Raw genomic sequence first — 14651 nt, forward strand, 5'->3', positions numbered from 1 at the left:
CATTTGTTCTAAATTGAATGAGCTCTGCGCGTCGTTCTGCTTCTTAACTCGATGTGCTGAAGAAGTGCAAGGATGTGCCCTTGTGCACACCGTCACCTTCCTCAACGCGGTGCCATGGTGGCGAGGCTACGTCAGAAGGCCCCACTGAAAGTGGTGTCATTAAACTCCGCTGTGAAACGTCCATTCAACTACCTGGCATCTTTTCTGGAATGAACATTTAGAAGTAGGTACACCGCGCGACACTAAAGCTGTCCCCTTGGCCACAAAACCGCCACTGCACACGTGGAGAACACGTGGAGAACATAGCCACTCGAACCCTCAGGTGGCCGAGTGCCCACTTAAAAATGACAGCACGAGCCCAAAGACGATTTGTCTTCCGTGAAACGCTGGTTTCGCCTGTGCCACCCCGCATGTCCACGAGGGTTGCCACCTGTCCTCGGTGTCCCAGGATCATGATCTCTTTGGAGGCAGCTGTCTTGTAAAATCTGTAAGTTTTTACAGGACTTTCAAAAGTCCCGTGTTTTGTCAGTTGTGCAATAATACACTGTGGGATATCCTTTTCACATGACATCTCTTGTTTTTTTTTCACCTTAAAAAGGTGATAATCAAATGTCCACGCCAGGGCTGCGGCTACCCACCACAACTGCCTGTACCAGCGGTGAGTCACATGGCACTGGTGTGGTCATCCATGTGGTTCAGGGATGATCACAAATGAGTTTGTGCATCCATGGGCTACACGACTCAGTAAATGGTTGGCTCAGAAGGGCTAATGCTCTGTCAGTATGTATCTATGCAGAACTTATTTTCGCACCATACGTAGCTAACCGTGCTAATCGGAGGTGCGGGGGAAGAACAACAAACTAAACACACGAACAAATCAATTCTAGAGAAATGAGTCGGAGCATTGAACCAGCACTGCCCAAGTCCTGAGCTCGAATCTGGGTTTCAGCCATCCGCGATTAACCCACTTTTTCAAGTCCAGTAATTGGTTATATTAGCTCTGATTTATATTTACTTCATTCTTGTAACTCACTCTTGTCATTTTGGTGATCAAGGTCACTCTTGCAAACTGGACTATCCTTGTCTCTTGAGTTCTCACCTGGCTCAAAACTTGAACTTGAAACCAACAATATATATTAATTGGAAAAAGTAAAACAGTTTAGTTCATGTGTGTGTTTCGATAGTTTTGATGGCAGAAGGAAAGCAAGCAGTGAATCAAACACCCCAATTCGTCTGACATGTTCACCTTTGACACACGGCACAATGACAATTGGATTCAAAATGGAACCGCATTTCAAGACTCTGCAGAACAAGGGTGAACTAAAAATGTAACCTTAAGAGGAGACTTTTTTTTTGTTCTCCAGAGGAGGGAACAAAGAGTAACAGGCTGCAGGAGAGAAGATTACAAAGGTACCAATGAAGATGCTTCACTGAAGGAGATGGTCAGTTCTCGGCACTGAGGAATTTTCTTGAACCCACACTTGAACACGAGGAATGAATTCATATTGTGAATGGTCACATCACGAGAATAGCAGACAGCAGGCAGCAACAGATGGAGCAGTCTCCCATTCAGGGGAGGATGACTGGAGGTTTTGACATGCTGCAGTGGTAACATGTTGTCCTGTGATTCTATGCTGTGTTCATCAAACTACACTGACCAGCGTGGTGAAGTATGGTATAATAATTCCCCCCCCCACCCATGACCCACACGATGTGGGGAGGCATTCATCCAGCAGTGGACTAAGAAATAAATCACACCTAGCACAGCAGCGATAACGTGGACCTCAACATGTCGAGGAGCAGCCCTCATCCAGCAGCGGATATAGGGAATGCATCATCCAGCAGTGGATTTACAAAAGCGCCATATATTATGGTTATAAGCAACATCGCCGTTGAAAAGTGCCACTGGAATTTCAGCTCAAGACACGTGCCAGGCTTACAATCACCGCAAGATTGCGAATCGTCAGGCTGCGGCTGCTCCGGCAGATGCACCCCGCGGGGCTCACCATGGCAACGCTCACATCCGAGCCGGTTTTTTTTTACGCTTCAAGGCGGAACCATTGGGGAGAGAAGATAATCAGGCGAGGAAGGTGTTCGGCACTGACGCACACCTCCGTCACGTTATGGGGAATAAGGTGTCGCAAAATTCTGTAGCTGTGGACGCACATTTTTCATTAAAGCACAAGGGTAGCTCCTGCAGGCTTTCACGCCTGCGGTGCTGGCAGCATGCGATGACCTTTAACCCTCAAATACGAACCTCTACCTGAGCTATGTGCCTTTGTGTGCCCGCGCTGTCATGGTCTCGTCCAGCCTCAAATGCCGTACGGAATAGTATCAAAGTACAGCATACAGATACACCAAACAATATATGTCTACAGAAGCCAAACTCTCTTCTATTGTCTCCATATTGAAATAAATATGATGTCTAGGCCGTCGGCCGATTGGCTTTTCAGATCAATATTATCCAACAGCATTTGGTTTCAGCAAGGAGACGCTGTGCAGATGTCGACCTTCTGGGTCTCAACAGGAGTCAGGCTTGTTCAACAAACGCTGCTGGGTTACTGGATCTTATTTGCAAGATCATTCCAGCTCGACTATCGGGCCCTGTTCAACACAGCAATCAATATTTTATTATCAACCCTGGAAAGTCAACAGGGCCCAAGAAACAAATATTTTTAAAAATATATTTGTGGAGACCCACACAGAGTGTTGCTTACATATGCTTTGAACAGCAGTGATCCACAGCAATGCATAATGAGATATACATGCTGCCGATAGAAATAAATTATGTGGTGATACTGAATTGGCAGTGGTGCACAGGCACAAATAACAATTAAAACTCAACAACATAAAAAAATGCATACAATCAGTGACATTTTGAGCAATGACCCTTCTTCACAGTACACAGAGAGGCCAGCGAGGGAGAGTGATTTATAAGGTCGCAAATATTAAGACATTGTGATGCTATTCTCCATATGTCTATGCCATCAAGACGCGGTTTGACAAAGGGCTGCAATAAATGAGATATAACTGGTTGCGAGTGACTGATGTTCATTGTGATCATTTTCTCGAAGGGCTAGAGAGCTGACATTTGGTATAAATGTAGTGAAGTCTATGCTCCGAGCGAAAAACATCCTCTGCCTAGTGACCGACTGCCTCGAAAAAGAAAGCCCATTGTTTCTGTGCAGCGCTTTGAGACTCGGGCGCATATAGGTGCCATACAACATTGCATCGCACATGTAAACCGACCTAGCATGCATAATAAAACAATAAATGAAGCATACGAACAATCATACATCAGGATGTATGTAGAACTTTGCTTTCACACCGTACGTAGCCAACCGTGCTAGGCGGAGGTGCTTGAACTGGTCTCAAGAGTAAACGGAATTGTTTAACATTACTACGAACGGACAGCACCGTGGTTTACAATTACAACGCGTTCGTCCGCCATGTGTTCCAAACTCAGCTAAAATCTGCAGGAAATGTTTTACAAAAAATAAAAAAATTATCACGCGACAATTAAACGACACAGACGCGCGGGGCTCATGTGCGGACGACGTAGGCGTGTCAAAACCTGCCTCAATTAGCGCAGATGGACAGCTACAAACTCGGACGTATTAGGCAGCACTAAATGATTATGCTAGCCTCAGGGCATGGCCACATGACACAGATTTGCAGACATTTTTGTTCCGAGTGACAAAAGGTCATTCGCGGTGCAGATAGAGTACACCATCCGTGCGATTAATTCCACGGGCACCAGTCAAATTGGAGGTGTTTTTCATTGGAATATCCTTCCCGAAGGCCACGTGCATGTGACCACAATTAAATGTTGGACACTCGGCTCACTGTGCGTAAAGGTGGCCTTTGCGCATAGCCGAGTGAGAGGCCTGGCGGGTCGCATGGGCGGAGTGCGAGGGCTATTTTTAGCGAGTCACGCTGTACAATTAAATGTTGGACACTCAGCCCCACTATGCGTGAAGGTGGCCTTTGCGCATCGCTAGTGATAGACCTGGCGAGCCGCGTGGGCAGAGTGCGAGGGCTATTTTTTGCCAGCCCCGATGTACAATTAAATGTCTACCCCGAGCTGTGGGTCATTCTTTTCTTAAACAGTTGCCAGCAACCCCCGTAGGGAGGGGGAGGTGGGTCTTGGTGCCGATGGAATACTCTGTAAGTGGCATGGAAAAAGGAGTTAATCACTTTCACATTGCTCAATTATTCGTGTCACGAGGCAAGATCGCTCTTCAGCAGGAAAAAAAACAAGCGGATATCATATGCACAAGCTAAACTGCTGTGCAACATCTAGGAACGTTGACGTTGTGTTTTAAAGAAACCCGTAAGTCAATGGTGTTCATCCCATGCAGAGACTGTCATGGGAATGAGGAATATCCGCCACTGGCTCAAAGCCACCAAAGGAGATGAGCGCTGCTCCACTGCCAGCTTGACTTGTACAAATAAAGCAACAAGAGTAGACCGCAATCAGAAGCGAGAATTAATAATGGTAATAAACTGCTTGGCAAGTTTTACACCAAACACTCAATTTAGACACTTTGACAATGGATGAACTCAACGCACACTAAAAATCCATCTTCTTGGTGCCACATTAAAACTGTGGCAGAATGCCAGGCATGAGCAGCAAGCGAGTTGCATCTGCCGAGCGGGCTGATTAATGAAGACCGCTGATACACAACCTAAAACAGGGCTTTGCCAGAACCACTCATTAGCACGCCACACAGAACACAAAGAACCTCTCTTTAATGAATCAGGGAAAGAAATCAGCGAGTCTAAAAATGTATGGATAATGCTTGCTAATTGTATTTCCCAGTGGCTTACATTTCCCAGTAGCAATTGAAATCCTGTCGAAAGTCAATGTTGATAATGTATTTAAATCTGAGCGAGAATCACTCTGTAGCTGGGCACAGGAATAAACGAACTAAGCAAAGATAGACGTAACAAATTGTTCACTCTTGACTTAAAGCTTTCTTGACTGCAGGAATTCATATTCTTTGGGTCTTTCGGTAACGCTACTTACCGAAAAAAAAATGTTCATTGTTCAACATTGAGCAAACACCGAGCGATAATGCAATCAATAAATGCATGCATCTTTACACCTAAATTAATAGCCTTCATGAACCCCCGAGGCTACTTGACTATGACCTCTATGGCTGCTTGACCCCAACTTTAACAGGATCAGTGTCTTGCTATTTCGTACGGCATCTTGAGATGCAGTTGCACTTCAATGCCATTTAAATACAAATCGTATTGTATTTTGGGGAGGCGGTAGCAGGTAATGTGCGTGGTGTTTCTCATTTGGATGAGCACAACATGGCACAGTCGTTCTATTCCTGGCCACTATTAACATTGGCAGCAATTGCTATGAAAGCCCGTCCTGGGCCTCCTGTAGGTTAACTCAGTCTCAAATGTGCAGCTGCTGCAGTTTATAAACACGTGGATTTTTTTGTGGATTGTTTTCAAATTATCTGGTTTCCTACCAGATGTCAAACACACCTTAAAATTGAACTGGGCAAACATACTAATGCAGGTCCCTAACCCTAACACTATATCTCAAGAATCAATGAGGATTTCCTAAAATAAATTACATTCCAGTATAAATGACTGCATCACAATACACACAGCGTCCTGTCAGAACATAAGCCGAGATTGCTCTCGCATGCATCGCGTAGACCCACAAATCCAGCATGGCATCAGCAGTCAGGCCACATTAATCCACCCATCGCATAAAAATATGGCAGCTTCAAAAGCCTAGGATAAACAGGTGCTAATACATTGTCCGGACAGCCTTGAATAATTAGGTGCCACGTGGTATTAGCGAACACATATTAAGGCCTGAGTGGTGCATGAGCAGTGGTGTGGCGAGGACCATGCCAGGCTGATTTTGTCTTTCCAGTGCTGATGTGCCAGGCCCTCATTTAAGGTTGAGTTGAGGAGGCCGAGGATCAATTCAGAATTCACCTGACGCTGATACTAGCTATGGCCGTGAATCACATCAAATGGCTGGGTTTGTAAAACTATGCCGACCACTGCGCCACCGCTCCCCCTATCGCACACAGACACACACATGCACGTGCGCACAAGCACATTTACACGCTGTAGCCGACTGAAATATTTTCAAACGAGAACAAGACACTGAAGCACATGCATTATCTTTTAAAGCTCTTTGCTGGCAGTATTCCAGAGGTTGCTTCAATATTGACAGCACTGTGAAGTGAACAACTAAATTTACATACAATTTACTATATTGCTATGAAAATCACAAAACAGTACTTGGCAAATGTGAACTGCATTTGAAATGTGTTTTTTTGTAACACAGTACATTATACAGGTGGTGTGTAACAATGTATATGGATCATGCAGATACACTCAAAACGAAACACTTTACACAGAGTATACACCATCTTCAGGTCAGCTTTCAGATCTTCCATGGACTCATCCCTGCGTATAGCCGCCCTCTTCTCACTCGACTCCCCTTTGATCTCTCTCCACTCCAGTCACCAAGGTCTTTAGCCAAAACTCTCAACTGACCTCTAAAATGGGGGGTCGCTCCTTCTCTGCTGCTGCTCATAGGGTCTAGATTTCCGCTGCTGAATGAAGGCCTCGCACCAACGCCATGTCGTCCATGGAGGTTATTTCACCACGCTTCACCATACCGATTCGTTTGAGTTAATTAATGAGCGGGGCAGAACCCATTCAGATGCCGCTCTCTAGCCCATCGAGAAACTGCACCACCATTCCCCATCGAGTATTAGGGTAGTGCCAATATTTTAACACATATCAAAATATCCATCCTAAATGTTATAGGCTCACATAATCAATCACTTTGTCAGCCTGTAAACATCCCAAATGATAACAGCTACATTTTCTGGTGTCATTGAAAATAGTGCAAGGCTGCAGTCAGTGGTTCATGGGGCAAGAATGCCACTGAAACTGTTCACAAAGAGTCATCTCCTATTAGCATGCATTACAAGGATCAAATGAACATTTTGGAAGCCTGTTGATCCATGTGCGCCTGAAGAGCATTTGCACAAAGGCCCCTCTCTCGTTTCAAACTCTTGTCACTCCATTTTCTCCCTACGTTTCTATTTACTTGATCTTTAAGCAACACCTTAGGAAGCGTTGAATGTATGATGCAGTGTAAGATGCAGCGCCAAATGTGCATCCGTATCAACCCTTGCAACGTTCCTTCAGGTGAAAAAAGACGATTGCTTGTATTGCGATCGAAACGTCGTGATATTATTATTATTTTGATGATTTTTTCTACGTGGCTTTACCGAAAGGCCCAAATAATAGGTATATTATTACTAACTACTCAGGCAAATCATTGTTTCTTTCCCTGTGAAGTCTTTTCATATATCACAATAAATCAAGCGTTATTGCAGTATCTGAAGCATCTGGTGAATAAGGTTTAAATATTGCTCCTTACCTTCACATATGCGTTGTAATCCCTGACATCGTAATAAAGTCGCATTTGTCAACACCACCACCATCAGCATCATTGTCGTCATCATCTTATAATCATCTCCGCCGGTCGGTTTACCTTTGCCAGGTCTTCCCTAAGCACTGCCAAGGCCTGAATGTCATCCCCACTCAAGATGTGACTGCTGGCAGATTCCTCCAGGATGGGTGTCGTCACTTCTTCCAGCGAAGGCTTGGTAGCTGCTTTGCGTTTGTCCAAAACTGCGGAGAAAACACACGAACGTTTAAATTCACTGCCTTAAAGCAGGTGAAAAACCATTTCCAGAGGAGCTATGCATGCACAGACATGCACAAAAATCATCCATATAGCGAGGTGCTGTTAGCGAGTGCAGCGTAGCGCTAACCGCTACACCACCACTCCCCACACACACACTCACGGATGGACGCACTCTCCTCTTGGACTGCCATGTCTTCGTCAGTCTATCGGCCATCATCTCTACGAGTGATGTGCCCTGCACAAGCAACGCTGTTTTTGTCCTCTGATCCATGCGTGTCTCTCGGTGTCATACCCAGGATGCATCTCTCCATGTTCATTGCGTACATTTCTGCTTTTGTTCCGTGCATTTTGTCACAGTCCATGGTTTTGATCCATGTCGTAGCAGGTAATTTGCATCGACTGAAAATTTTTCCGCACAATGGGATGCCACTGTTCATTGTCAAGTTACTTCCAAAAGGACCCCATCCTACTCTTGCCTACCTCTTTAGTTGATCGCGGTGTTACCAATGATTGTTTCCTGGTCCACAAGTACATACGCTGCTGTGTTTTACAGCCGTGTCTCTCCAACAATGATTCTCTTTTCTTCAGCGTGACTTTTCTTTCACCTCGCATTTATATTGAGCCTCACTTACAGCCCTCTTTAAGTCCTTCAATCATTATCCGTCATCCATTACCATCGGCTATTATGATGACACTGACATTGTTCAATCTGACATGGTTAATACTTTCACCACTGATGCCTTTATTTCTCCAATCAAACTCTCAGTAAATAACTCCCAGTGTCAATACAAATATCCATAGTAATGGCATATACCTATGGGCCTTTAATTCTTCACCTCAATTCTGTCTCCCCTCTTGAACAGAAGAGCGATTGAGCCAGAAACACTCCAATTACAACTACAATTACCAAAGATGGTGCTGTTTCTCAGAACCTGCTGTAGGCTGATAACTGTCACGTGGCTTTGCACCCATAGCCCAAGCAGAGGCAGCAAAACTGCCGTGAGTGACGGAGCAAAATAAGAAACCTCTATCTAGTCAATGTTTCACTGATGAGATCAAAGGGCACTCGGAGAACAATTTACCAGCATGTATTTTTAGGATGTCATTAATGGGTTTTTTTGTATGTATTTGTATTCAGTATAGTATCACAATGTTTGTGCGTCATTGTATCTGCTGCTGTTGTTTTTTATGTCAACTTACACCAGATGACTGTGAAAATAAATAGTTTAAACACAAGGGGGGGGGGGGCATGGTTGTTAAATCTTTTCATATTTGTTGTTGTTGTTGCTGTCGCTTTGAAAGCAAGTGTAGCCGACAATCGCTATGCACAGGAAATAGTATATTCATCTGAGAAACTCCGTTTTCATGAAGACTACAAAGACCCGTGATTAATCGCTTTGAAACTTACCAGACCGCTTACGAATATCAGTGCCCTGATCTGTATAATGTTTGTGCAAATAGTCTACAAAACACTTTTTGCAAAGTCTTTTTTTTTCCTTCCAATTACTGGCTGTACAAGGTCAATTAGCGCATGTGCGTAAGAACGAAGTTAAAGAGAGCAACTTTCATACTATATTGTGGCTTACATCAACGTTTTAAAAATAAGAATAGGTTTTACCCTTTCTGGCAATAAAACAGGGGGTGTATAGATGCCCAAACACACACCCACTTAATACAGGAAGAAGTAACACTTCGTAAATAGTTTTGTTGCAACATGCAACGTTTTCCGAACCTGGTTTGAAATGCGTGCCCATTGTATGAAGTACACCGATTGGCAGAACGGAGTCACGTGGTCACCAGAAATACTCAATCCAGCATTGGTGATTTTTTTATGGTTGTGTCAGCATGAGAATATTTAGTGAGATTAGATTAACCTAGTTTTATACAAGCAAATTGTACAACCCACCTTAGTCCAAATATTGTCTTGCATTCACCTTATTGCTACTAAATTGCGAAGTTATTTTGTAATAGGCTGACCAGGTGCCTTTCCTCGCCACAACTAAATTGAGGCTCCTTCCATCGACTGGCTTGTCAGCTGCTATTGTTTGATAGAGACATATTATTTACTATTTTTCTTTTTACTAAACCACACTGGCTGTTTCGCAGCTGGTGATTTTGACGATGACCAAGCTTGTCATCGATCGCCTAAGAAAATTGGCTTGATGGACGGATGACATTCCATCAGCATTCTTTTTTCTGCTTCAATTCATAAATTCCACAGGCCCCCAACCGCATTCACCTTCTGATGAAATGCAATCACCACGGACTGTGTGCAAGCCAGCTTTCCAATGTGATTTCAGCAGTGGACCAAAAGCCTGCACCCTCTTCCACACCTTTGGACACTTTGCCTGATTAAACATTCACTCGGCTCAATAAAACCAGCAACAAACAATCTTACACACTGCCAATCATTCTTAACATCACAGCAATAGCAATTACTCCCGTGTTGTGCACACCGTGCAAAGTTGACCGCGATTAATAAACAAAACAAAAACGTTCCCACTCTTAGTGGGTGTGACAAGACGATCGATCAATTTACTTAGACGTGAACGAGAGCAGGTCGGAGTGCTCTTGAAATTGTTTAACTTCATAATTAAAAGCAGCAAACCACCAATATGCTTGGAGAGGAAAGTGTTTTTTTTAAATTAGTATACAGCATATATTGCCTGCTATGATCTATGTATCGGTAACGTGGACAATGACAAAGAAAATTGAAGAAAAGATAAAGTGCGCAAAGAAGCATGGAGAGGTGGGGCATGCTTGTAATTACGCTGATATACAGGAAGCGGGTCACATGGATTGGAGAACATACACAAGTTAGAGACGTCATAAAGACTGTAAGGAAATGACGTGAACTTGAGCAAGACATGTCGCTCTAAGAAATAATGGCCGGTGGTCGAGACTAATGTTGAAATGGCAGCCAAAGGAGGGAATGCAACCGACAGAGCATCGACTCTGAGAGATCGAGTAACAACATCAGCTCGCGTGCAGAAGAGACATGGGATTGTTGCATCAAGTGACCATGACAGACAGTGATGGTTTCTGGCGTCCTCCTTCAAAACACTTCTGGTGATGCATCACTTATTTTAAAGTGTTATGCATCACCAGCCACGATTTGCCAAAGTTCAAATCAAACTGCAACTTCTCTACTCATCTTCGGAGGGAAGTTGAATATTCGCAAGTGTTGCAAGATGCATACTTTCCATGCAAACATAATCTATCCGTGTGTGTGTGTGTGATGACAAATGGGCACGATTGAAGGATTAATTTTCTAATACCACCACACTCTGCTCAACCTATAGCACCATCTTCTTCTGCTGATTCTCCAACAATCTCATTCTGCAGTGCTCACATCTCAGTCCTAAGCATTGCACAGGTTTTGAGCCAGCTTAATCCATCACTGCTTTACAAATGTCTCCTTGTAGAATATGTGAACTGCACTGCCCTGTTACTTGCCCTGCTGATATTAAGCCACATTCACATCTTGATTAAATGGCTAAAATATATCGCCTCGGGCATTTTCCCCCATTGCTTGTGATGGAGACATTGGGAAGCCCTCCGATCGGAGAGCTATAACGGTACAGCACAACCGCAGAAACCTACACCATCGCACATTGTAAAGTGTGGGGTTTTTTTCCCACGAATGATCATTTCAAAATGAACATTCAAAAACATTTGAATAGAAATCTATCCAGATAACTATGCAATTTTCCCCCACAGCTTGTAAGAAGCATGTGCTTTTACACGCTTCATGGCCAGATTCTAAATCGCATCCTTTTCATCCCTGTGGCTTAAAATACAAGCATAAAATGTGCATTTGTCTGCACAATTTTAGGTACAGCGTGTACTGCATTGTGTGGAGTATCACCTGGAATCACAGTGGACGAGAAGTAGGTCACATAGTCCATAACACAACAGTGTCAAATTACTTTCTTTTTTGTCACAATTCAATGTGCAGGTCACCATTGTGCTTGGAATATGGGAGCTTTCATCGCACTGTGTTAAATGCTACATCTTGGTTTGTCTATTCACGTCCAACATGTGTATGCCTGCTTGGATTACCAAAATGTGAGCATTCATTCCCCCTACGAACAGCCATTCCCCGTGCTAGCAATCGATCGCTGGACATTACTCCCATGTGTGTTACATCCCCATACGAATATTAAATCGTTGCATGTTCGTTTGTTGTCATACGTGTTGAGTCTTCCTTCGCACACATCTTGTGCCCCTCTGACATTTCCCTGTGCCCTTCACGGCTCTGGACATTGGGCGGCTGCCGTGAGCACCCAGCCACGAAGTGTGTGCGCTGCCGAGTCTGTGTCTAACGTTCCACGATTGAGGGATCGTGTCTGTGTCTAACATTCCCTGCTTGAGGGATCGTGGCAGCTGTCTCTCTGTGCGTGCCTCTAAGACCGTCGATATTACTCTGTGTATTTCTGTGTTTTTGCCTCCGTCTCAGTTACCGGTCTCTCTGCCTTTCTTCTGTGTTTCTCTGTGTCTGTCTCTCTGTGTAGCTACAGTATGTCTCTGTGAATGTCACCCTCTCTGAGATTCACTGTTTCTGCGTTGACTCGTATCGGTGTCTCTGCACCTGTCTTTGGTTTCCCTGCAATCGTCCGCTTGTGTGTAGAACTTCTCTTGCACAGTACGTAGCCGACCGTGCTAATCGGAGGTGCTTGCATGATACCAGTGCCAAGGTTACACCGTGCCGCGCCACCGATCAGCACGGTTGGCTCCGTACGGTGCGAGAGAAGTTCAGCGTATGTACGTGCGGTGCCCCTGACGGCATTGTGGCCTCAGCAGCTAATTTGATTGTTCACCGGCTCTCGTTGGCCGTGTGTTGTGTGTGCGCATTCAGCTTTCATTCCCTCTCAGTCCCCCGTCACCTGTGCTTGGGCTCCTGGAGGCCCCATCCCTCCTCGCTCTGCTCACAGCGCGATTCATCATCGTGACCCCACACACGGGACGGAGGTCAAACTGTGAACACAAACAGGTGAGGGTGGCACAACGATCACACAATGTGCACATATTGTTTGTCAATTCCACCGCTTGATGAGGGCTTCCCCCGCTTCTCGTGGGTCGTGGGGATTATTTGGACATACTTCACCACGCTGGTCAGCGAATTGTTGGACTGTACATTACACATGTGCTCCCATTCAATAAACGATCATACATCACACGACGTGTGTGTAATAATCGTACATCATAAATAATCATACAACGTTCATGCGAAGATCATACAACGGCCACAATTGTACTACAATCACATAAAACACACACAGCGACTAATGTACAAAACATACAACGCTTACCCTATTATCGCAACCTACTGCACGTGACACCCATACAACACACCACTATCAGACACATACAACATATCTCAATGCTGGTAGCAGCACAATCACACGAGCACAATCGCGGCCGTCTGGAACGCTCTTCCTTCCGATGTTAGGAAGCCACTGGAGCTTTGCACTTTTAACTCAAACTAATGTCTTTAGAACTACTCTGTGTGTTTAGTGTGTCCCTTTCCCGCACCTCCGATGAACACGGTTGGCGACGTACGGCGCGAAATGTCAACATACATACAACATACAAACATGCGTCCGACATGCAATCATAACGTCACACATGACGCACGATACAAATCGCAATCAAGGGCACACGGATACCATTCTCCTCTTCACCTGTGCCGTGGTGTTGCATGCTCTGACAATAGCACGACGATCATTAATCACGTCACATAGCTCACACTATCGTACGCGCAATATGAATGCACGGCGTTCATCTGACATAGACTTTACTCTTATGCCAGGCTAGGTGCACGTTGCATCCTCGCAAACACAATCACAGCAGACACAATCACATACACTTCGACGCGTTGTGACGGCAGGTGTTTTGAGCGATACTCGAGAAGACAGTGGAGTATTGCCGGCGCTATGCCCGGCCGCCTTTGTCTCCCCAGTGCTGATGTTTTACACACAGCGCCAGGTACTCATTTGAGGCTGCGTAGACCTAAGGGAGGTACAGCTACCACCGGTTCAGACGTCACTCGCTGCTGTTAGCCGTGAACGGGAATCAAAGTCGCCACGTACAGCAAAAGATGCCATTCGCGGTGACGTTCACGTCGCCGCAGTGTTTGTGCCAGGCTAGGTGCACTTCCAATGGACACACTCGCTCGTTTACACAAGCTAACACACACACTCCACAGTCCACACGAACACCCTCACACACAACACACACACACCACGCACACTTTACTTACACACACAAACAACAACAAGCGGCGGTGACGTCCCCACGGCGCTGGTGCCAGGCTAGGTGCACATTGACGTGCGCGCACTCAACGGGGTTGTTGGAGGCCGCCGCGAGGCGAATGCAGGCCGCGGCGTCCTTCCTGTTGCCGTGGGCACGGCACGTGCCGCCGTGCCCATGGCAACACATTTACATGGTGCACCCAAATGGAAACCACGCGCACACATTTACATGGTGCACCCAATTACAAACCACGCGCACACATTTACATGGTACACCCAAATACAAACCACGCGCACACATTTACAAGGTGCACCCAAATACAAACCACGCGCACACATTTACAAGTTGCACCCAATTGGAAACCACGCGCACACATTTACATGATGCACCCAAATGCAAACCACGCGCACACATTTACATGGTGCACCCAAATACAAACCACGCGCACACATTTTACAAGGTGCACCCAAATACAAACCACGCGCACACATTTACATGGTGCACCCAAATGCAAACCACGCGCACACATTTACATGGTGCACCCAAATACAAACCACGCGCACACATTTTACAAGGTGCACCCAAATACAAACCACGCGCACACATTTACATGGTGCACCCAAATACAAACCACGCGCACACATTTTACAAGGTGCACCCAAATACAAACCACGCGCACACATTTACA

At 45.3% G+C, this 14651-nt stretch overlaps 1 protein-coding gene across 1 annotated transcript in view; it reads right to left on the minus strand.

Annotated features, from left to right (window-relative positions):
• MYCBPAP (MYCBP associated protein) overlaps positions 1-14104 on the minus strand; it is an 81155-nt gene extending 67051 nt beyond the window's left edge. The window contains exons 1-3 of the mRNA XM_078610877.1: positions 13971-14104; positions 12595-12685; positions 7553-7692 (exon numbers count right to left, since the gene is read on the minus strand). Of these exons, the coding sequence (XP_078467003.1) occupies positions 7553-7692; positions 12595-12655 (201 nt within the window). The 5' untranslated portion in view covers positions 12656-12685; positions 13971-14104. The remainder of the gene's footprint in view (positions 1-7552; positions 7693-12594; positions 12686-13970) is intronic.
• Between the last annotated feature and the right edge of the window lie 547 nt (positions 14105-14651).

The sequence above is a fragment of the Lampetra planeri genome, chromosome 35 (genome assembly GCF_965212315.1).
Source record: "Lampetra planeri chromosome 35, kcLamPlan1.2.h2, whole genome shotgun sequence".
NCBI lineage: Eukaryota > Metazoa > Chordata > Hyperoartia > Petromyzontiformes > Petromyzontidae > Lampetra > Lampetra planeri.